The sequence below is a fragment of the Chiloscyllium plagiosum genome, unplaced genomic scaffold, assembly GCF_037043375.1.
Source record: "Chiloscyllium plagiosum isolate Xiang-an unplaced genomic scaffold, Cpla_swu_hap1 HiC_scaffold_6, whole genome shotgun sequence".
In the NCBI taxonomy this organism is placed as follows: Eukaryota; Metazoa; Chordata; class Chondrichthyes; order Orectolobiformes; family Hemiscylliidae; genus Chiloscyllium; species Chiloscyllium plagiosum.
Window position 1 is genome coordinate 5,186,443 of NW_028270144.1, and position 22,702 is coordinate 5,209,144.

Consider the following 22,702-nt stretch of genomic DNA (forward strand, 5'->3'; position numbering starts at 1 on the left):
ATTCAGCCCACGTTTCTCTGTCAGAGACCATTGTTCCGTAAAAGAGTCTTTATATAGAGTCATAGAAAATACAGTTCGGAAATGGTTTAAGCAGATATCCTCAATAAATCTAGCCCCATTTGCCAGCATTTGGCCCACATTCCACTAAACCCTTCCTATTCATGTACCCATCCAGGTGCCTTTTAAATGTTGTAATTGTACTGGCCTCTGCCACTTCCTTTGGCAGCTCATTCCATACATGCACCACCTTCTTTGTGAAAACGTTGCTCCTTATATCCCTTTTAAATCTTTCCCGTCTCACCTTAAATCAATGCCCTCTAGTTTTGGACTCCCTCACCTCGGGAAAAGACCGTGTCTATTCACCATATCCCTGCCCCTCATGATTTTATAAACCTCTATAAGGTCACTCCTCACCCTCCGATGCTCCATCTGCCACTCTTCAGCCCATTGGCCCATCTAATCAAGATCCAGTTGTACTCTGAGATAACCTTCTTCACTGTCTACAACTCCAATTTTGGTGACATCTGCAAACTTACTAACTATACCACCTATGTTTTTCTCATAATCATAAATATTGTCGACAGCACAGATTTGCTTTTATATATAGCTTTGATTTTCTCAGAAGAGGAAATGCATTTATGTTAGTTGTTACACTATTACAGAAGTGTCTACATGCAAAAAGATAATACCGAAGAGGGTACATTTTGTAACTTATATCAGTACTCAAGTATGCATGGAAATTGAGAGACTGGCTCTAATCCAGTTGCAAATTGCAATAAAGCTACTAAATTTAACTGTGTGTAAAGAAAAGAAAATCCAACACTGTCCTCACTACAACTATATCATCAAACCTTTTCATACCGAACTGATGTAGCTGATACATACGAAACCTGAGGAGGCATAGGCTATCACAAGGCAGGTGGCACTACTTTACTTGATTAAACAGAAAAGGAAAGTCAAACACCTGATAATAAACAACAACTTATTTTATTAGTTAATTTTAAAATTTGAAAAGCCCACATTTCTTTAATTACATAAATGAGTGAACAATGCAGCCATTTAACAGCATGTAATATCCTTTCATCTTCCTAGGCAAGAGAAATTTGAACAAAAATACTGTGTTTCTCAATCATGGCACAGTGCATACTGTGGCAACACACATCAGTAGTGGTGTTAATAGCTGTTTTGAGAATAATGATACTGAAAGCATTTTGAGAGGGAAAACCAGCATCTCCATAATACTAGGCATTAAATAACTTAAAAGCGACTACAGGTACTGTATAAATTAAGGAGAAAATCCACACACTTCATGCCCTACATTTTTGAACAAAAAGGTATGCCAACAAAAGTGAACTGGAAAGATATACATGTATGATTTTGGATAGATTATTCCTCTTCCAACATTGTTGCTGAATACTTACAGCCCTCTGTTCTGACCACTGAAAACATATGTAATACAAAGCCACACTACTGTAAAAGATAGCCTTGCACAGTCCCCCAGTCTTGTTATGGTCATGCTACATTCTAAAACATACTATTTTTGCTAGCCTTCCTTCTGGCGTGATCATCGCCGTGTTCTATTTCATGTTCACTCACAGTGGCTTTCAGTCCCTCTCTACTGTGGTAACTAAGGATCAGAAGATTGGAATCCCTACAGTGTGGAAACAGGCCCTCCAGGCCCACAAGTCCACCCAGACCCATCCCCTTGCCCTATTACTTTACATTTACCCCTGACTAATGCACCCAACCTACACATCCCTGAACACTATGGGCAACTTAGCACTGCCAATGCACCTAATCTGTACACCTTTGGAGTGGAGGAGGAAACCCAAGCAGACACAGGGAGAACGTGCAAACTCCTCACAGACAGTCACCTGAAACTGGAATCGAACCCGGGTCCATGGCACTGTGAGGTAACAGTGCTAACCACTAAACCACCATGTGACCCATGATTATTCTGCTGCAATGAGGTCAAGTTTGGTGGGAGGAGATTTTTGTGAAGTACAAACAGCAACTTAGACCAGTTGGCCTGAATGCCCTGTTTCATCCTGCTATAAATTCTGTATAACCTCCTCCACCATCTCGTGTCTGAAAATTCTGAATTAATTTATCTCTGGTCTCTTGTGCATCTCTCTTTTCCTTTGCTCCACACTAAATCGTTTTGCTTTGAGACCACTTGGTCTTGAATCTCTCTGCCTCCTCACTCTGTCGTTTAAAACAGAAAATATAGCATGGAAACTATTCATATGGTCCTATTAGTCTGCATAGTGTATGCAGCAAACCAGTCTCCTCTCACCCTACTAAGTCTCACCCTCCTGAAAATTCTTCTCTTCCTTTCGCCTTGGTACATTTTAGCGAGTTTTCAGAAGATTGGTGCATTTACCTAGCTTACCTGTAGAAATGCAAGTTGAGTTAACTGGTCCATGAAGGGGCATGTTCCACATGCTTCCAACTCACTAGGTAATGACATTTCTCCTGATTGTTTAACTGAAATTATAGGTGACTATCCTAGAAAGATGTCCCTTCAGTTTGATCCCCCAAGAAACATGAGAAGAATGCCCATGTAGAAATGGTTTTTAGTTGTCTCTTTAGAGAAATGAAAAGCCTTATCAAAGCATGTCTCTTAAATGAAGCTTTTGACAACTGTCCCAGAACTGGGTGGCACAGTGGCTTAGTGGTTAGCACCGCTGTCTCACGGTGCCAGAAACCTGGATTCAATTCCAGCTTTGGGTGACTGAATGCGTTTGCACGTTCTCCTCCGTATCTGTGTGGGTTTTTGCTGGATGATCTGGCCTCCTCTCATAGTTCAAAGATGTGCAGGTTAGGTGGATTGGCCATGCTAAATTGTTTTATTGTTCAGGGATGTGCAGGCTAGGTGGACGAGCCCTAGTAAATGCAGGCTTAGAGGGATATGGTGGGGGTTGGGGGCTGGGTGAGGATGCTGTTCAGAGTATCATGCAGACTTGATGGCTGAATGGCCTCCTTCCACATTTTAGGGGTTCTATTATTCTATGTTCTGAAGAAGGGTCACTGGACCTGCAAAGTTGACTCTGCTTTCTCTCCACAGATGCTGCCAAATCTGCTGAGTTTCTGTTTTTGTTAAGTTCACACTGGTTCAGTTTTGTCTTATTATACTTCGACATGGTCCTTGGGCCATTTTACTATCTTAAGGGCACTGCATAAATACAATATTGTTTATGATACCAAAACATCAGGCAGAATTTTCCCATTTAAAATTAAAATGTTTAAGAGTGAGATTCATGGTACCTGGTTCTGCCAAGAGTCAGAGTAAGTTTTCTCATTCAACTTTCCAGTCTAAATCTCATTAATTATGCAACAAGGCTCCTTGGTGCACTTCTCATGGTGTTGCGTGGGAGGACAGTTGCAAGTACCTGACATTATCAGGACCTTTGGGTGCTTATGTCACTGGCACCACACTTAAAGTCCAGTTGCACACGACTTTGGGTACACTGGTGTTCAATCATTATCACTGAAAATATGCCCCAAAAGGTAAGTTAACTCCTGGAGGTGCTGCTAGACAGAGCAGTGGTGAGGAGGCAGTGCCATAGCCTTCAAACCCTCACAGGCAGCTGCATTACCAGATATAATTAGCATGGACACAGAGTGTCCCAGGTCAGTGCTGGTGTCCTGGTAAGATGCAAAGCACAGCAGTTCAGGGAGAAGGTTAATGATTTATTGCGTTCCGCAAGGATTAGTGTCATCAATGGCTCTCTGTTATTTCACACTCAAAAAGCCATCATTCACTCTAACTCTAAAAATGCTCATCTGAAAGCAATTCCAATCAGATTTTCACTAAATTGTCCCTCACAGCACATAGTGACCTCAAGAAATTAACAATTAATTTATTGTCTTTGATGCAGAAATAAAGTCCAAGGGACTTCACAGAAGCGTAAAGGTGAACATTAAATTAAAGGAGGACATATTGGAAAAGGTAACTGAAATCTTGCCGAAGAAGCAGTGAAGTCTATTGTATAATTATGAAAAATTTATCAAACATGATTTTCTTTTCACAAAGCTATAATGACTCTGCTAGTTTTTGTGACGATTTTCCAAATGTCTCACTACTACTTCCCTAATAATAGATTTGAGCATTTTACTTTGACAGATGTTGGATAGTTTTCTGTCTGACTCCTTTCTTGAATAGCAATATTACATTTGCAGCTTTACAGTCTGGAACATTTACAGAACCAAAGGATTTTGGAAAATTATAACTAATGCACTATTACTGTGCAACCATTTCCTTTAAGACCCAAGAATGCAGGTTTTCAAGTCTCAGGTACTTTGCAGCCATTCGGTAATTAGTTTTCTCTGTACATTTTCTCTCGATTATTTTAAATTTTTCCCTACCTCTAGTCTTGTATTTTTCTCCTATTTCTGTGGTTCTTTCCTTTCAATTTCATATCGTGCTTAACCTCCTTAGTTAGCTATAAATGGTATAATCCTTCTCAAGGAGTTTATTTTCCTCAATGGAATATACCTTTGTTGAAATATCTCCTTAAATGTCTACCACTGCATTTCTGTCAGCTTATCTTTTAACCTATTTTTCCATTCCATGTGAGCATACTTTTCTTGCAATTGTCTTTATTTAAGTTGAAAACATTATTTTCAGATTCATGTCTTTCATCCTCAAACTGAGTGAAATTTTAGCATGTTATGATCATCCTTAACATTATAACATTAATTATTTCTGTCTCATTATACATCACCGGGTCTAAAACCAATATTCTATGGTTGATTTCAGAACCTATTGCTTTAAAAGACTACCCTGAATATACCTTATCAATTCATGTTCCATGCAAATCTGTTAAATTTACATTAAGACTAAAATCACCCCCAATTATTGCAATATCTTTCCAATGAGTCACCATTATTTCATGATTTAGATTCTGTCCTACAGGGTAAGTACCTACAATCAGGGAATCCTTAAACTCAAGTTTATGATTTATATCTTTAGCTACTTCATATCCTTGATTCCCTGAACCAAGACAATTTTTCACTACTTTACTGATGTTATTCTTTATTTACAGAGCCACCCCACCCCATTTTCCTTCCAAAATGTCAAGAACCCTTGAATATTTCAGACCACAGCTATGGTTACTTTGTTGCATGTCATATTGAGCTCATTTATTTCTATTTATGCAATGAATTAGAGTCATAGAGATGTACAGCATGGAAACAGACCCTTTGGTCCAACGTGTCCATGCCGACCAGATATCCCAACCCAATCTCGTCCCAGCTGCCAGCACCCGGCCCATATCCCTCCAAACCCTTCCTATTCATATACCCATCCAAATGCCTCTTAAATGTTGCAATTGTACCAGCCTCCACCACATCCTCTGGCAGCTCATTACAACACGTACCACCCTCTGCGTGAAAAAGTTGCCCCAAGGTCTCATTTATATCTTTCCCCTCTCACCCTAAACCTATGCCCTCTAGTTCTGGACTCCCCGACCCCAGGGAAAGACTTTGCCTATTTACCCTCTCCATGCCCCTCATAATTTTGTAAACCTCTATAAGGTCACCCCTCAGCCTCCAACGGTCCAGGGAAAACAGCCCCAGACTGTTCAGCCTCTCCCTATAGCTCAAATCCCCCAACCCTGGCAACATCCTTGTAAATCTTTTCTGAATCTTTCAAGTTTCACAACATCTTTCCGATAGGAAGGGGATCAGAATTGCACGCAATATTCCAACAGTGGCCTAACCAATGCCCTGTACAGCCGCAACATGACATCCCAACTCCTGTACCAAAACTCTGACCAATAAAGGAAAGCATACCAAACACCTTCTTCACTATCCTATCTACCTGCGACTCCACATTCAAGGAGCTATGAACCTGCACTCCAAGGTCTCTTTGTTCAGCAACACTTCCTAGGACCTTACCATTAAGTTCTGGATCAATGGTGCTGGAAGAGCACAGCAATTCAGGCAGCATCGAGGAGCTTCAGCAAAATCGACGTTTCGGGCAAAAGCCCTTCATCAGGAACCATTAAGTGTATAAGTCCCACTAAGATTTGCTTTCCCAAAATGCAGCACCTCACATTTATCTGAATTAAACTCCATCTGCCACTTCTCAGCCCATTGGCCCATCTGGTCCAGATCCTGTAATCTGAGGTAACCCTCTTCGCTGTCCACTACACCTCCAATGTTGGTGTCATCTGCAAACTTACTTAATTAATCTTGTTATCAATGCTTATCTAAACTGATAGAGACTTTAATTCTGCCTTTTTATCAATGTTCTCTTCTCTGATCTTATTTGCTGGTGCACTCTTACATTTGACTGCTTTGTCTCTTCTTGTTACACTGGTTATCATTATCCCCATTGTTACCCTGCCTTACTACCTTGTCTTTTCTCTTTAAATTTTAAAATTGCCCGTCACATAACCCTCCCACCAAATATTCAGTTTAAAACCCTTGTAACATAATTTAAAAGAGTCCTGATCATAGTGTGGTTCAGGTGCTGACTATTGCCATGTTATAGTTCCCTGATACACAGTGTCATGTGAATCAAAAACCATTGCTTTCAACTCTTTCATATTAATCTGAAATTAATTCTATCTAATTTTTTAGAGGCTTAGATAATAATTCAAGGATTGTTACTTTTGTAGTTCTTTTTTTTAATGACTTGGAGATGCCAGTCAAGGTTATAGCCCAACAGGTTTATTTAAGATCACAAGCTTTCGGAGCGCTGCTCCTGCGTCAGGTGAAATGATATTTAGGTGAGGTGCTCAGGGGATGCCAATACAGTTTGAAAGTCAAGTAACAGAACAGAGTGTAGAGAAACAACCAAGAATCCTATTTCAGGTACTGCAAATATTTAGATTTGGGAAAGGCCGACTTTAAACAAGACATAAACTTGGAAAGTCTGCTCGTGAGTGAAACAACAGAACAAGAGTGGACAGTCATAGAGTCATAGAGATGTACAGCATGAAAACAGACCCTTCGGTCCAACCCGTCCATGCCGATCAGATATCCCAACCCAATCTAGTTCTACCTGCCAGCGCCCGTCCCATATCCCTCCAAACCCTTCCTATTCATATACTCATCCAAATGCCTCTTAAATGTTGCAATTGTACCAGCCTCCACCACATCCTCTGGCATCTCATTCCATACACATACCACCCTCTGTGTGAAAAAGTTGCCCCTGAAGTCTCTTTTATATCTTTCCCCTCTTACCCTAAACCTATGCCCTCTAGTTCTGGACTCCCCGACCCCAGGGAAAATACTTTGTCTATTTATCCTATCCATGCCCCTCATAATTTTGTAAACCTCTATAAGGTCACCCCTCAGCCTGTGTTTAAAGAAACAATATAAAACCAGTTTACTGCCCTGAGGGGAAAAAGTTCTCTTCACAAAAAAAATCCATGGTCAACTAAAGAGATAAGGGGCAGGAGATAACCAAAAGAAAGATCTCACAAAAATTCAAATAGCAGCACAGATCCTGCTGAATGGGCAACAGTGGGCCCCAAAGTAGCTTCCAAAAACTACTACAAGGGATTATGTAAGGAAGCTTACAAGAGACATCAAAATCAATGGAAAGAAGTTTTGTAGCTAAAGGGAAAACGAGAGGTCAGAAGCAACGTTGGCTCGCTGAAGACTGAGAGGATATTGTCAGTGACAAAGGGGAAATGGCAGATGTGGTGAACTATTATTTTGCCTCGAGATTTAAAGTAGAAAAGAAGGATAGCTTGCTGTAAGTTCAGATGAAATGAAGAGCAGATCAGGGGCAGAGAGTGAATAACATTAACCAAAGTAAAACATCGGCAGTGGAGAAATTAATGGAAATACAGGGTAAAACATCCCTGAGACCTAACAGTTTCCATCCCAGAATGTTAAAGGAAGTAAAGGAACAAATCTTTCAGAGTTCCCTAAATGTGTGAGCCGTCCCTCTGGACTGTAAAATTGCACATGCCACTCTCCATTTTAAGAAGGGCACAAGAGGAAACCCAGAGAATTACAGGCCAGTGAGCCTGACATCTATGGTGGAGAATTGTTGGAGTCTGTACTTAAGGATAGGATAACTGAACACCTTGAAATTTTCACTTAATCAGGGAGAGGTCAGCATGAATTTATGATAAGTAGGTCATGCCTGACAACCCTCATTGAATTTTTGAAGAGTTGACTAAGGTAATGGATAAAATAATATCTATGAATATTGTTTATATGGACTTTCAGAAGGCATTTGATAAAGAGATTGTTAACTAAGGTAGATGCCCATAGGATTGAGGGCAAATTAATGTCATGGCTGGGAAACTGGTTGAGTTACAGGTGACAGAAAGTAGGGATAATGGGTGGATACTCAAATTGATTACTGCTGTCTCACAAGTGTTAGGGTCTTCAATTATTCACTTTATTTTTTACCAAATTGAATAATGGCATAGAAGGTCACATACCCAAATTTGCTGCTGACACAAAGTTGGGTGGCATTGTACTCTGTAGATGACAACATAAATTTACAAAGGGATATTGATACTCAGTGAATGGACAAAACTGTGGCAGATGGGATTCAATGTCAGCAAGTGTGAGGTCCTCCAGTTTGCACTGAAAAAAGATGGATCAGGGTACTTTCTAGAATGCATGAAGTTAAATACAATGGATGTTCAAAGAGACTTGGGGGTTCAGCTGCATAAATCTTTAAATGTCACAAATAGGTACAAATAGTAATCAAAAAAGCTAATGGAGGACTGGAGTACAAGAATGCAGAAGTTAAGCTGCAGCTGCACAGAAGCCTGGTTAGATCCTATTTGAAGTACTGTGAACAGATTTGAGTACCTTATCTTAGGATGGATATTTTGGCTTTGCAAGGAACACAATGTAGGTTTACAAGAACTTAACCCTGGATGTCAGGGCTAATTTATGAGAAAGATTATACAAATTAGATCTGTTGACTCTAGAAGGTTAAGGGATAATCTGATAATGTCTCTAAAATATTAACAAAAAAAGACAGGGTAGATAAAGATGAACTACTCCCATTGGTTGGGGAGTCTAGAATGAGCCTGAGAATTAGGGCTATACCATTCAGGAGAGATGTCAGGAAGCACTTCTACACACAAAAGGTGGGAGATGTTTGGAACTCTCTTCCACAAGGGACAGTGGATACTGGATCTGTTGTAGATGTTAAATCCGAGTTCTATAATTTCTTGTTCAGCATAAGTATTAAGGGATAAAAGCCAAAGACTAGTATGTGAAGTTTGGCTGCAGATCAGCCATAATCTCACTGAATGGTGGAACAGCTCAAGGGGCTGAATGGCTGACTCCTATTCCTGTGTTTTATATGTAAATAACTAATGTGGCTATATTGGTTAAACACTGACTTCCTTTTAAAACTCCTACACCTATACACACAAATAGATACAGACGAACAAAAATAAACTGGTGTTATAGCTGGAGGGGTAATGTCTGAGAACTACAGTTCAATAGCACAAATCCACAGGGTTCACTGAGATGATCCTTTTGGCTTGCCAAGACTTTATGTTCTTCATTTTTTTCTATACATTTTTTCACTTCTTCATATGAGACACAGGGCAATTGGAAATCTAACGGCAAAGTCTCTTACTTACTGATTAAAGGCAATAGCTCTAGTGGGAGAAAATAACTGGGTTTCATCAGAGTTCTAGTATCTTTAAGACAGAGAACGAGGTGGACTGCCTTCCCTTCCAGAGGTCAGAAAGCTTCTCACGGTATCATTCACACACACAAGCTGTTCAGCACCCAAGGAACCAAATACAGAGTTGTTCTCAAGTTGATGACCTCTGGAATCCACTTCTGGTCACAATTGCACAAACCAAATACAGCAAACCTTTTACTAAACAACAACTGTGGGATCAGGAATACGCTAGTTGATCAAATGTTCTGGTTGATCAAGAGTAAACCCTGATGAAGTAGAAATTAAAGATGTCAACATGTTGAAAAAAACTACGTAAAAACATTACTGTCCTAAAATCAATGTAAAAAAAAATGTAAGTAATAGAAACATAATGCTGGGGTGCATACATATCACTGTTATACTTTATTTACAATATAAATACTCAGGACATTATGGTACTTTGCAGTATTTAAGGTATATAACTTTTGCAGACTGTGAAAAATCAAGGTTTTAATGTGGACTTGGAGGAAGCAACCTTCCCACTCTACAAGAGGTATTTTTAAAAACGTTACCATTTTATTTTCAGTCTGTATCAATTCTTTTCAGGTTTAGGCCATGTGTAGACTAGGCCTGTGCAGAGGTCCTAGCATCTTTTTTGGATAAGGGTCTCAATGTCTTTATTGATGCTTACACCAACATGAAGGACAATATACCTCTGGGTTAGATTGGGTACATGTAGGATGCCCACTCCACTGTCCTGTTTGGTATTGACTTTACACCTGAGAAATGGGGCTGAGTAATGAGAGTGCTAGATTTCTATGGCTATCCAATCTCCATCACCCCCACCCTCTCCAAACTCCCAAAAGCAGGGTAGTTTTTGCTGTTTTCTCCACACTGTCTCCCTTCCCATTTGATGTCATGAACCTGATTTTCCTCTGTGCCATTCTATGATTATTTTTGTTACTATTCTAAGGATAGTGTGAAGTACTTGTTAGGGATTTCCTTCACTCATATAGACGAGCATGACATCAGACACATGGAGTGATTCAGCTGAGGTTACAAAATACCAAATCTATTCTGCCCAATTTTTATTCATATTTATTCTTCTCCCAGCAGGCAGCTGAATCTCTGACTTCAATTATCTCTGAAGAGCTCTTGTAGTCCTTTATTGATTATTCTTTACTTTTCATCTTTAAATCCTTCATTAAAGCAGTGTGTTGAATAGGCTGTTGTGCAGTGTTTTTCTGCATCAGATTTTAAATAACATTTTGAAAGACCATATTCAGCAAATTTTCTATTTATGCCAAAGGGTAATTTTCAGATTGATGAATGGAAAGAAAAATAATGCAACTTCTGAAAATGTCGCCCATCTTGCAATGCCAATTTTATTACTCACTAGCAAACTGAAAATTACCTTGTCAAATACCCTCCACCACTTCCTCCTGCAGCTCATTCCATACACGTCCCACCCGCTATGTGAAAAAGTTGCCCCTGAGGTCCCATCTCATCTTAAACCTATGCCCTCTCTGTTTTGGACTCCCCTACACTTTGACTCACCTAAAGAATGGCTTGATTACCTGTATATGGACTAATCAGATCACAGAAAAGTGATGATAGACTAATATGGCTAAAAACAGTGTCATATAATCTGTGTCTTTTTTTTAAATGTCATTTACTGTAAGTTTGGTTTTGGGTTTTTTTTATGGGCTATTAACCAATGAGTTTTCTGCATGCGAAGTTAAGAATTAACTTCTAGATATTTTTCTAGCCGTGGCAATTTCTTGTGAATACAGTTTTTGAGGTCTGACTATAGAGTGAATGAGTTTTCTGCACCACCAATGGACTTTTGTTTATTTTCAATTGCTTTGTGACCCAGCGAGGTAAATAATGGCATCTTAATGTTTGTTACAGCCTTCTTTTTAAAGTTATGGAAACACCCATAGCTTTTTATTTTAACTTATATGTTTGAGTTTGGAGCAATTCTGTAAAGAGCATTGCTCCCAGAATAGAAGTTTATCTAACAAACTAGGTTAAACTGAAGAATTAGCCCGAGACCAGAGGTATTGTGTAAAACCCTGAAGAGGTTGCTTAAAACGGAGTACATTTAAGCAGGTGTATGATAGATTCAGGAAGTTACCTGCATATCCAGGCTAAAAACTGAAATAAGAAGTGTCATAAACGGATATAGTTATCAGATACAGGGGCTCTTAAGTGAGGCTCGTATAAGTGGTATTTTGGGTACTGTAGCAGGAATGGTGTATCATACAAAAGTTGTTTTTTACTTAACATATAAAAGTATGTTTTGCGATTATACTTTTACCTGTGTTTTTAAATCTCTGAATTTGTATTATAAGTAGGCAGTTTGGATTAATCTTTTTTACCTTCATTTATTTTGTTTTACTGTTGAAGGATTGAATACTTATGTTTCAGAAACTGACTACTTAGTTAAAACCAAAACAAATAAAAGAATGATCTATCAAGGCAGGTTTTTGCTTGAGATCAGGCTTGTCTAGTAATAACATCAACTTGGATCATAACAACAGGTTATTCCAACAAAAATGGCATGACAACAGCTTGACAACAAAATTCCTCAAATGCACATGTTCAACATGTATCTTTAGAGCTATTCTGTCAGGAAGTAACTGCAATCATTCATTCAAGGTCTTATCCCTTATGCAGGAGAATTATCCTCTTTAGCTGTGAAAAGTGCATGTACAATGCTGTTGTTGGCAAATGTGTTGGTGGAGATCTGTGGTGTATATCATTGATGTAATTCTGCACCACTATAACATTTCAATGTTCTAGCCCTGCAGTCCTTTGTTACTTCAAAATATTTTACCAAGTTCACTGGTTGTCCAAACTAGCAATCAGCAACAAATGTCAGCTATACGCATATCCTCAGAATGATTTATTGTTCAAGAAACTGGACTAAGAAAGTGTTATCTTTGGTAAAGTAAGCAGCAGCCATCATCTTTTTTTTTGCTTAATTGAAGTTTCCAACAATTATTGAAATAAACAAAAACTCCCCATCGTAAAAAGCAATGTCCTTCCTGACATCCTAGGTTCTTTGGAGATGAACTTCGATGGTAATCCTGATAAATGAGAGCTCAGCCTTATAGGATATGCCTGTGAGCTTGTGTTGAGACTGTAATTGTGATGTGGGTTGACCTTATTAAATACAAGTACACAGATCACTATCCATCCAAAAAAATGTATCGGTTCAGTACATATTTTACTTGATTCTTCAAAGAATTCAGTTAATCAGTTATGTCTGAAGTATATGTTAATAACTTTGTTTTTCACTTTCTTGGTAATAATGGAAATCACATTCTGGACCATTATATTTATAGTCTGACAGCTATAATTTGTGAAGGAATAAACAGGCGTAAAAATGTTTGTAAATCCTATTCACTGTTACTTGGCTTGCAAAGTTGTGAGATGTCTCTAATTATTGTCAACAATTAACATCAGTTTTAGAATTTCTATATATTTGTGTTTCAACTTAATTAAAACTTAAAATAAGGATAAGCATGTTAAATTTAATGGAAATACCAGGATGTTTGGTAGTTCAGATATGGAACTGAGGTCATAATGCGTCTTTCAGATTCTGATGCCCAAATACTATGGACTGAACTTTATTATCCCCTATGGATAGCAAAGCAGGCAGGCAGACCTGTAAGAGAGAATGCCATGCTACCACCTTCCCTTACAGGTTACCCTCAAATTGGCAATCAATGCCCAATAAAGGGCTTCATTTTGCCACAGCTCTGATTTAACAAGTGAGAGAAGAGGCTGACAACAAATATGCAGCCCAACAACATTGTCTTTCCAAAATTTACTTCCCACGTCCTGACCAACATGCCCTTACCTATCAGTCAAAGCCTACCGACCTGAACCTAGAGTGGTCCCAGATTTACATCACTTTGAGGCCATCAGTGATACCTCATCTTTGCAGGACTCCTGCAATATCCTGATCACTGGGCCTCTGCCTGGAAATGCATCTACGTCCTGCCTCATATTCATTAAAGAGTCACCATCCTATACGTTAAAAGTAGGTTGAGACAGCCAAGAAAAATCATGGACTATGGACAGTAAACCGTTGTACAGTCCAGCCCAGTGAAACAGTTCTAGGATCTTACAAGCTTACACTGATTTTTCTTTTTTATTCACTTATGGGACATGGGTATTGCTAGCTGGCCAGCATTTATTGCCCGTTCCTAGTTGCCCCTTGAAAAGGTGGGGTGAGCTGCCTTCTTGAACTGCTGCAGACCACATGCTGAACATAGACACAAAATGTCATGAGAGGGAATTCCGGGATTTTGACCCAGCGACAATGAAGGAATGCTGGTATATCTTCAAGCCAGGATGGTGAGTGACTTGGAAGGAAACTTGCAAGTGGGTGGTGTTCCCATGTATCAGCTGCCCTTATCCTTAGAGATGGCATTGGTCATGGATTTGGAAGGTGCTAAGTAAGGACTTTTGGTGAATTTCTACAGTGCACCTTGGAGATGGTACAGGTTGTTTTTCTATAATGCAATGATTGCATTCTTGTGCAACCCTGCATTAGTGAAAAAAATCATGCTTTAGAAACAGCACTTAAAGTGCTGGTAATGTAACTGCGTTACAGCCAACACATTTTGAAATTTCATGCTTCAGAAACAGTGCTTCCAATTCGTCAATCATGTCACAGTGAATTCATGTTTGCGAAATGCACATTATAGCTGAATGACCTGTACACAATGCTGCTACTGAGCATCAATGGTGGAGGGAGTGCATGTTTGGGGATGTGCCAAACAAACGGGCTGCTTTGTCCTGGATGTTGTCAAGCTTCTTGAGTGTTGTTAGAACTGCACCCATCCAGGCCCAGTGGGGAGTAATCCACCACGTTCCTGACTTGTGCCTTGTAGCTGGTGGACAGACTTTGGAGAGTCAGGAGGTGAGTTACTCACTGCACTATTCCTAGTGTCTGACCTGCTCTTGTACCCACTGTATGCATGTGGTTAGTCCAGCTGAATGGTCAATGGGAATCCAATGTTGTTAGTGGATTATTCAATGATGGTAGTGTCATTGAATGTCAAAGGGCAGTGGTTATATGATCTCTTAGTGAAGTTAGTCATTGCCTAGCAATTGCATGGCACAAATGTTATTTGCCACCTTTCTGCCCAAGCCTGGTTATAGTCCAGTCTTGCTGTATTCGGACATGCATTAATATCTGAGGAGTCAAAAATTGTGAACATTGTGCAATCATCAGCGAAACCCCTCATTTTTGACCTTATAATAGAAGGAATGTCACTGATGAAGCAGCTGAAGATGGGTGGACCTAGGACATGACTCTGATGATCTCCTGCAGCGATGTCCTAGTAATGATTGACTGATCTCCAACAAGAAGGGCTAATGCCCAAAACATCAGTTCTCCTGCGCCTTGGATGCTGCCTGAGCTGCTGTGATTTTATAGGACCACAATCTTGACTCTGATCTCCAACAGCCAGAACTACCTTCCTATTTGCGAGGTATGACACCAACCAGTGGAGAGTGTGCCCCCTGATTTCCACTGACTCCTGCTCAACTAGCGCTCTTTAATGCCACACTTATTAAATGTGGCCTTGATGTCAAGGGCTCTCATTCTCACCTCACTTGGAATTCAGCTTTTTTGTCCATGTTTAAGCCAAGGCTGTAAGGAGGTTCAGGACTAAAGAATACTTGGATTTGTGACACAGTCTACAGAACACTAATAATGTGTAACGATATCTCGAAAGCAGAGATAACCATATAATTTCAAAAGCTTAGAAAGGACTTTGGGTGACTGCATGATTTGCACTATGGTATGAATTAGCTGATGAATTCTGGCAGGATTTAAGATTACGTATATCAAAAAAGAACTCAAAACACATTATAATTGGATTTATATTTGTTTCAGGTAAAGAAAAGATGAATTATTAAAATTTTCATTATTGTAAATAGGTTTTTCCTCTTGAAATTAAAAATCACATACCAGGTTATAGTCCAACAGGTTTATTTGGAAGCACTAGCTTAAGACTTAACAATCCAGCTTTGTTAAATATACCACTGTATGACACTGTAACCTTTTGCTATAAATTCTGTATCTTATGATCTTATGTTCCACAACCACCTGATGAAGGAGCAACACCCCAAAAGGTTGTGCTTCCAAATAAACCTATTGGACTATAACCCGGTGTTGTGTGATTTTTAACTATGACCACCCCAGTCCAACACCGGCTCCTCCACATCCTCTTGAAGTGCATTTCCACAGTTTTAAAACAAGCATTTTTTTTGTTAAATATGTTTTAAGAAGCTCACTTCTTTAAAATTTCAATTGAACAGATAGTTCGTTTTATTTCTAACTTATACTGTCTCATCTTCCTGACTTTTTTATATCCGTGTTTTCTTGTGATTTTGTCTGTTTCTTACATCTTGAAGGAACCTTTATTGAGCACTTTGTTGGAATGAGCTTGTTTTTAAAAAGATACAAAGCTTTAAGAACATGGCATACTTGTAATAAATGAAGGTTGAACACTGAACTAGAGCTGCGGAAACTCACAAGTAATAATGTAAACTAAGGCATAATAGGAAAGACATGGTCTGTGCATCCTGATCATTATTTTTATGCCTGCACTCCGAAGCTGTGCAAGCACATACACTCTTTGATTTACTCTTGACAGAATATTGAAAAATTTAGAAAACGCCCAGAGATGATAAGCGAGAATACAAACCACGTGTACTTTGTTCTGCCAGTATCAAGTATCAAAATATTTTATATCAGCCTTTATCCTGCATAACTTAACATATGTGGGAAAAATATATTTTGGTTTGTGAAGAGCTCACAATTCCTTTTCTTGTAGTGTCTTTGATAATAAAAAAACTTCAGAGTTATACAGCCCAAGGGCTTTCACAAAGTCGGAGATAGCTGTAGTCTTCAGTTATTCTGTGTGGAATAGCTGCCAAACTTTAACTGAAGCTGTTTATTGTTGGATATGCAGTTCAATTTCCCTTGAGGATTCCACCTACCTTCTCCTTTGAGAATTCTGCCACTTTAAAACATTGGGGTAGTAAAGTACTCACTGTGACCCGTTAAATATCAAAAGACATCTACTCTCTTTTACAGTTAACAGGAGGCACAATTCTTGTTTCCAAATTCATTTTCATGTTGTTGCTGCAATAGTCCCACTACCCCAAGTGTTTTTTTATTTAAATGGTGTTGTATTATATTTTATTTTGTTGACTGCAGGTAGTTCTTCTATAACGCGATGGTTGTGTTCTTGTGCAACACTGCATTATATAAAAATTGCGCTTGAGTAGAAACACATTTTAAAGGTTTACTGTGTACCCCAATTTGTCAATTGTGTTACAGTGAATTCGTGTTAACGAACGCAAGTTATAGCAGAACAACCTGTATTTGAAAAATCAAGGCTACTAAATCAATTCCTGAGGCCAGGTCATAAGCAAGAAAGTAAAATTATATTCTACAATGCCAATTTAATACAATCAAAGTTGCTCAGCTGGACAGTGAGGAGGGTTGGTTGAGGGAAGATTAAAATTAAGAGCTTAGGATCCTGGGGAGAGAACAGCCCACAATATTCTGCAGAGCAGATGTGCTCCCCAAAGTAAGTTACAAAAAGAGAATTGATCTTTCTTTGACAGCCAGTTATGGACTACTTATTCAGTTGGATACGAACAGAAAAGGCAGTCTTCTGACAGGAATCTTGAAACAAGCATGCAGCCCCTAAACAGTATGTAGAAAAGGGACCAATACTTGTTTCAAACCATCTCCAGGATTGTTTAGTTGTTGAAAAATTTTTTTAAGGAATATGGGCACACATTTTACTGCCAATCTATAATTGCCCAGGAGGCAGTTCAGAGTCAACCACATTGCTGTGGATCTGGAGTCACATGTAGACCAAACCAGTAAATGAAACACATGTTCCCTTTCAAACAATCAAAAGTGCTTCCATAATCATTATTTGGCTAGCATTCAAATCCAGATTTTTATTACTTCAAATTTCATCATCTGCTATGGTGGGATTTTGATCTATCTCTCCAGAATATTAAACTGGAATTCTGAATGACTAGTCCAGTAAAGTCACCACTACATCACCATCTCCCCTTAAATTGTCAATGCTAATGCGGCACTGAATATACATCAGGTACTCATGGTATGCAGGACATGGCCTTGCAATACTAGGTATTTCTGCACACATTGTGACCAAAGGTTGGGTGTGACACTACCTCATTTCAATCCCATCTTTATAGTAAATGCATTATGCAAGAGTATACAAAACTATAGAACACAGAATATAGAACAATACAGCACAGAACAGGCCCTTCGGCCCACGATGTTGTGCCGAACATTTGTCCTAGCTTAAGCACCCACCAATTGCCGCTTAAAGGTCACCAAAGATTCTGACTCTGCACTCCCAAAGGCAGCGCATTCCATGCCCCCACCACTCTCTGGGTAAAGAACCCACCCCTGACATCTCCCCTATACCTTCCACCCTTCACCTTAAATTTATGTCCCCTTGTAACACTCTGTTGCACCCGGGGAAAAAGTTTCTGACTGTCTACTCTATCTATTCCTCTGATCATCTTATAAACCTCTATCAAGTCACCCCTCATCCTTCACCGTTCCAACGAGAAAAGGCCTAGCACTCTCAACCTATCCTCATACGACCTATTCTCCATTCCAGGCAACATCCTGGTAAATCTTCTCTGCACCCTCTCCAAAGCTTCCACATCTTTCCTAAAGTGAGGCGACCAGAACTGCACACAATACTCCAAATGTGGCCTAACCAAAGTCCTGTACAGTTGCAACATCACTTCACGACTCTTGAATTCAATCCCTCTCCTAATGAACGCTAATACACCATAGGCCTTCTTACAAGCTCTATCCACCTGAGTGGCAGCTTTCAAAGATCTATGAACATAGACCCCAAGATCCCTCTGTTCCTCCACCTCACTAAGAACCCTACCGTTAACCCTGTATTCCGCATTCTTATTTGTCTTTCCAAAATGGACAACCTCACACTTGGCAGGGTTAAACTCCATCTGCCACTCCTCAGCCCAGCTCTGCATCATATCTAAGTCTCTTTGCAGCCGACAACAGCCCTCCTCACTATCCACAACTCCACCAATCTTCGTATCATCTGCAAATTTACTGACCCACCCTTCGACTCCCTCATCCAAGTCATTAATAAAAATTACAAACAGCAGAGGACCCAGAACTGATCCCTGCGGAACTCCACTTGTAACTGGGCTCCAGGCTGAATATTTGCCACCTACCACCACTCTCTGACTTCGACCGGTTAGCCAGTTTTCTATCCAATTGGCCAAATTTCCCTCTATCCCATGCCTCCTGACTTTCCGCATAAGCCTACCATGGGGAACCTTATCAAATGCCTTACTAAAATCCATGTATACTACATCCACTGCTCTACCCTCATCCACATGCTTGGTCACCTCCTCAAACTATACAAGTTCTTCAGCCCTGTAAAAACAATGACTGCAGATGCTGGAAACCGGAGTTTAGATTAGAGTGGTGCTGGAAAAGCACAGCAGTTGAGGCAGCATCCGAGGAGCAGGAAAATTGACGTTTCGGGCAAAAGCCCTTCATCAGAATACAAGTTCTTCAGACCACCAAGCCTACGCTGATTCTTATTTTTTATTTGGACCTGCTACATTTTGCCCTTGGGGGTTCTATCCTTCTGCTCGCCTCCCTTACGTGTGTCTATCAATGTATGCCTTCAATGTTGTTAATGTGCCTTATTCCAACACCTCCACTGGCAGTGTGTTTCAGGCACCCACCACCATCTGTGAGAAAAATTTTCCCCACACTTCTCCCCGAAACGTTTGCCCTCTCACCTTGAACTTGTGCCCTCTTGTAGTTGACCTGTCCACCCCAGGAAAATGATACTGCCTATTCACCGTATCTATGCCTCTCATAAGTTTGTAGACCTCTAACACATTTCCCCCCAGCCTCTGACTTTCCAACAAAAATAATTTGAACTTATCCAACCTCTTCTTAGAACTAAAACCCTCTAGGCAACATTCTGGTAAACCTCCGAACTCAGCACAGCCTTCCTAACCTGCAATCTTCTTCCTGACCTCTCCGCCCCTACCCCAGTCTGACCTATCACCCTCACCTTGACCTCTTTCCACCTATCGCATGTCTGACGCCCCTCCCCAAGTCCCTCCTCCCTAGCTTTTATCTTAGCCTGCTGGACACACTTTCCTCATTCCTAAAGAAGGGCTTATGCCCGAAACGTCGATTCTCCTGTTCCCTGGATGCTGCCTGACCTGCTGCGCTTTTCCAGCAACACATTTTCAGCTCTGATCTCCAGCATCTGCAGACCTCACTTTCTCCTTAAACCTTCTCTGAACCCTGTCCAAAGTATCCAGATCCTTCTGGTACTGTGGCGAACAGAATTGCATGCAATATTGTAAATGTTGCTTAACCAAAGTTTTATACCTCTATAACATAACTTGCCAACTTTAATATTCAATGCCCTAGCCAATGAAGGCAAGTGTGCTGTATGTCTTCTTGACTACCTTATCCACCTGTGTTTCCACTTTCAGGGAGCTAGGGACATATCAATGCTCCGGGTTCTACCATTTATTGTACAATTCGCACCTGAATTTGATCTTCCAAAATGCACCACCTCACATTTGTCTAGATTAAACTTCACCTGCCATTTCTCTGCCCAAGTCTGCAATCTATCTACATCCTGCTGTATCCTTTTGACAATCCTCATCACTATCTGCAAATCCACCAATTTTAGTGTCATCCTCCCTCCAGCTCTTGTGGCTGGCTCCTCCTGAAAGGAATGTGGGCGAACTGAAGCTAGGAATGAGAACCCCTGTGCTGGATTTTAAATCTTCAAAGTGCTCTTTTTATTTAAAATCCCCAATTCAATGTGAGAAAGGGTAGATTTTACTAAATTACATCCCTGTGGAGAAAGATAGTGTGCACCATGTCTGGCAGGATTTCTGTCCCTGTGAAAGTGCACCTTTGAATTATTACTGCGTCTGAATCCCCAGCTTTGCTGAGATCGAAGTGCAAATGTGCTGAATCCACCTGCCAGTGTCTTTACTTTATAAATTTAAAACACATTTCAATGCAACAAAATGAGTGTTTTTTTGATGAAGGGATGATAAAGAAAATCACTGGTCAGCATTACTATTTTCAATGGACCCTTTCTCCAGTTCCGACAATAAAAGTAATCCATCTCTGCCACATTTTTAAAATAGGGAATGAAACATCAAATTTTCTCTTCAAAAATGTTTTGTGTGCCTGGAGTTTTTTGTTCTTGAGTCATTACAGCTTTAACTAACCTTGTTCAGGGACTGGGGGTTTGGTTGTTGTAGATTTTATCTTGAGTGCGTCCTTGGCAGACATGTCACAGCAGGAACCTTTATTAGTATCCTGATCGCTGTCGGCTTGGTCACTGTCTCCATGTCCGCTGTCCCTCAAACTAACCCTCTCTGGATCTTTGAACGTGGAACTACTGTAACAAAAGACAGCATTGTTCATCACCACATCAATTTTCAGTAATTTGGTCTGACTGAGCAATGCAGACAGGAATGCAAATGCAATTCCTGAGCAAGACATTTAACAGCACTTACCTTTGAACAAACTGCTGCCTGCTGCCCATGTAATTGGGCTCTGTGGGAAAATTGTCTGTCTGTGAAGAATAGATGAAGAAATTTAAGATTATTGGTATGCATTAAAATCTCCTAGAGTGAAACAAAATTTCCAAGAGGATGATGATTAATAATTCAAATATTAATTTTTATCTTTAGATTTGTCCAGTATAATTCCTTTAAAAAAACCTCTATAATTGCGTATGCTAAACAAACAGATTACCACAGGGCAAGAATTTTGCTGGTTTGGTGCAACAATGGAATATAAAATAAGTCTTTATTCTGCTAATTTTGAATTTGAGTGTGGCTGAAAATAAGGAAAACGCTGGCTTTCCATTATCATCAAGCGATTCTGGGTGGGATTTTCAATTCATTATTATTTTTATCACTTTACAATTTGGAAATATCTTCAATATTGCATAACACAATTCATAGAATTGCAGTGACAGCTTTCTTCTCTGACAGATTGTGTTTAATTTTCTTTGATCGAGAGCTGGTTAATGTGCTTGTGTTTCTTTGAATTATTTCAGGGTATCGAAAATAATTGGATAAATTACTTTGTATATCACACAGCAAATAGTATATGACTGAAGTAGACAATGCTGAGATGAGGTTAAACTCACCCCAGAACTTTCAGAGTAATCAAATGTTTTGATAAAGAAGTGTAAAAATCTCCTCAATTTCTAAAGTGCAAAAGAACTGTTGAGCAGAATTGCAAGAAGCTATGTAACCATGCAAAATTCCTGCCACCACTGAGTAGAAACAATGAGGAAGTTTTTGATCTTACGTAAGCGTAAAATACTGAAACAAACATGACTAATGAACTGACACTTCAATTGTTTTAGATAGTGACAGATGTTGGTCGCTTTATTCTCCTGTTGAACATTCTAAGGCACATTTTCAAAGAAAATATAAAGATATAAATTTTGTAAGTGAAATATAATTAGATTTCTCAAACAGTCATTGTATTTGTTATATTCTACAGTGCTGAGACATTGTTCATACTATTCTGTGACATGTGGCTTTGTCTTTAGTTCAAGAAAGATGTACAGAGTAATAAACAGAAACGATAAGCACGATTTGGATTTTTGGTGTGTAACAACCACAGAAGCTGGATCCAATTTGGCATTGCTGAATTTGACTACTAAAAGTTGAAGTAAGGTGTGTCCACACAAAATAAAATTTCAGTCCCTGTTACAAACCCTTGTTGTTAACTTTTATTGCTGGACCATATGTAAATCTTATTATTTCTACAGAAACAACATAAATCAATACATTTCATTTGACACACAAAGAAACTGAAATTGCTGGAGAAACTCAGCAGGTCTGATAACACCTGTGGAGAGAAAGCAGAGTTGATGCTTTGGGTTATCTGATGAAGATGTCACTTGACCCAAAACGCTTGCTCTGCTTTCCCTCTCCACAGATGCTGCCAGACCTGCTGGG

At 39.6% G+C, this 22,702-nt stretch overlaps 1 protein-coding gene across 4 annotated transcripts in view; it reads right to left on the reverse strand.

The window, feature by feature from the left end:
* Window positions 1-22,702, reverse strand: part of LOC122550434 (protocadherin-17-like) — a 134,799-nt gene that overhangs the window by 86,110 nt on the left and 25,987 nt on the right. For 2 of the 4 annotated variants that reach the window (XM_043691165.2, XM_043691167.2), the window contains exons 2-3: window positions 21,239-21,297; window positions 20,948-21,120 (exon numbers count right to left, since the gene is read on the reverse strand). In XM_043691165.2, the coding sequence (XP_043547100.1) occupies window positions 20,948-21,120; window positions 21,239-21,297 (232 nt within the window). Of the gene's footprint in view, window positions 1-823; window positions 9,892-20,947; window positions 21,121-21,238; window positions 21,298-22,702 lie in introns of those variants that run through there. The other 2 variants (XM_087987867.1, XM_043691166.2) reach the window with 2 other exon arrangements.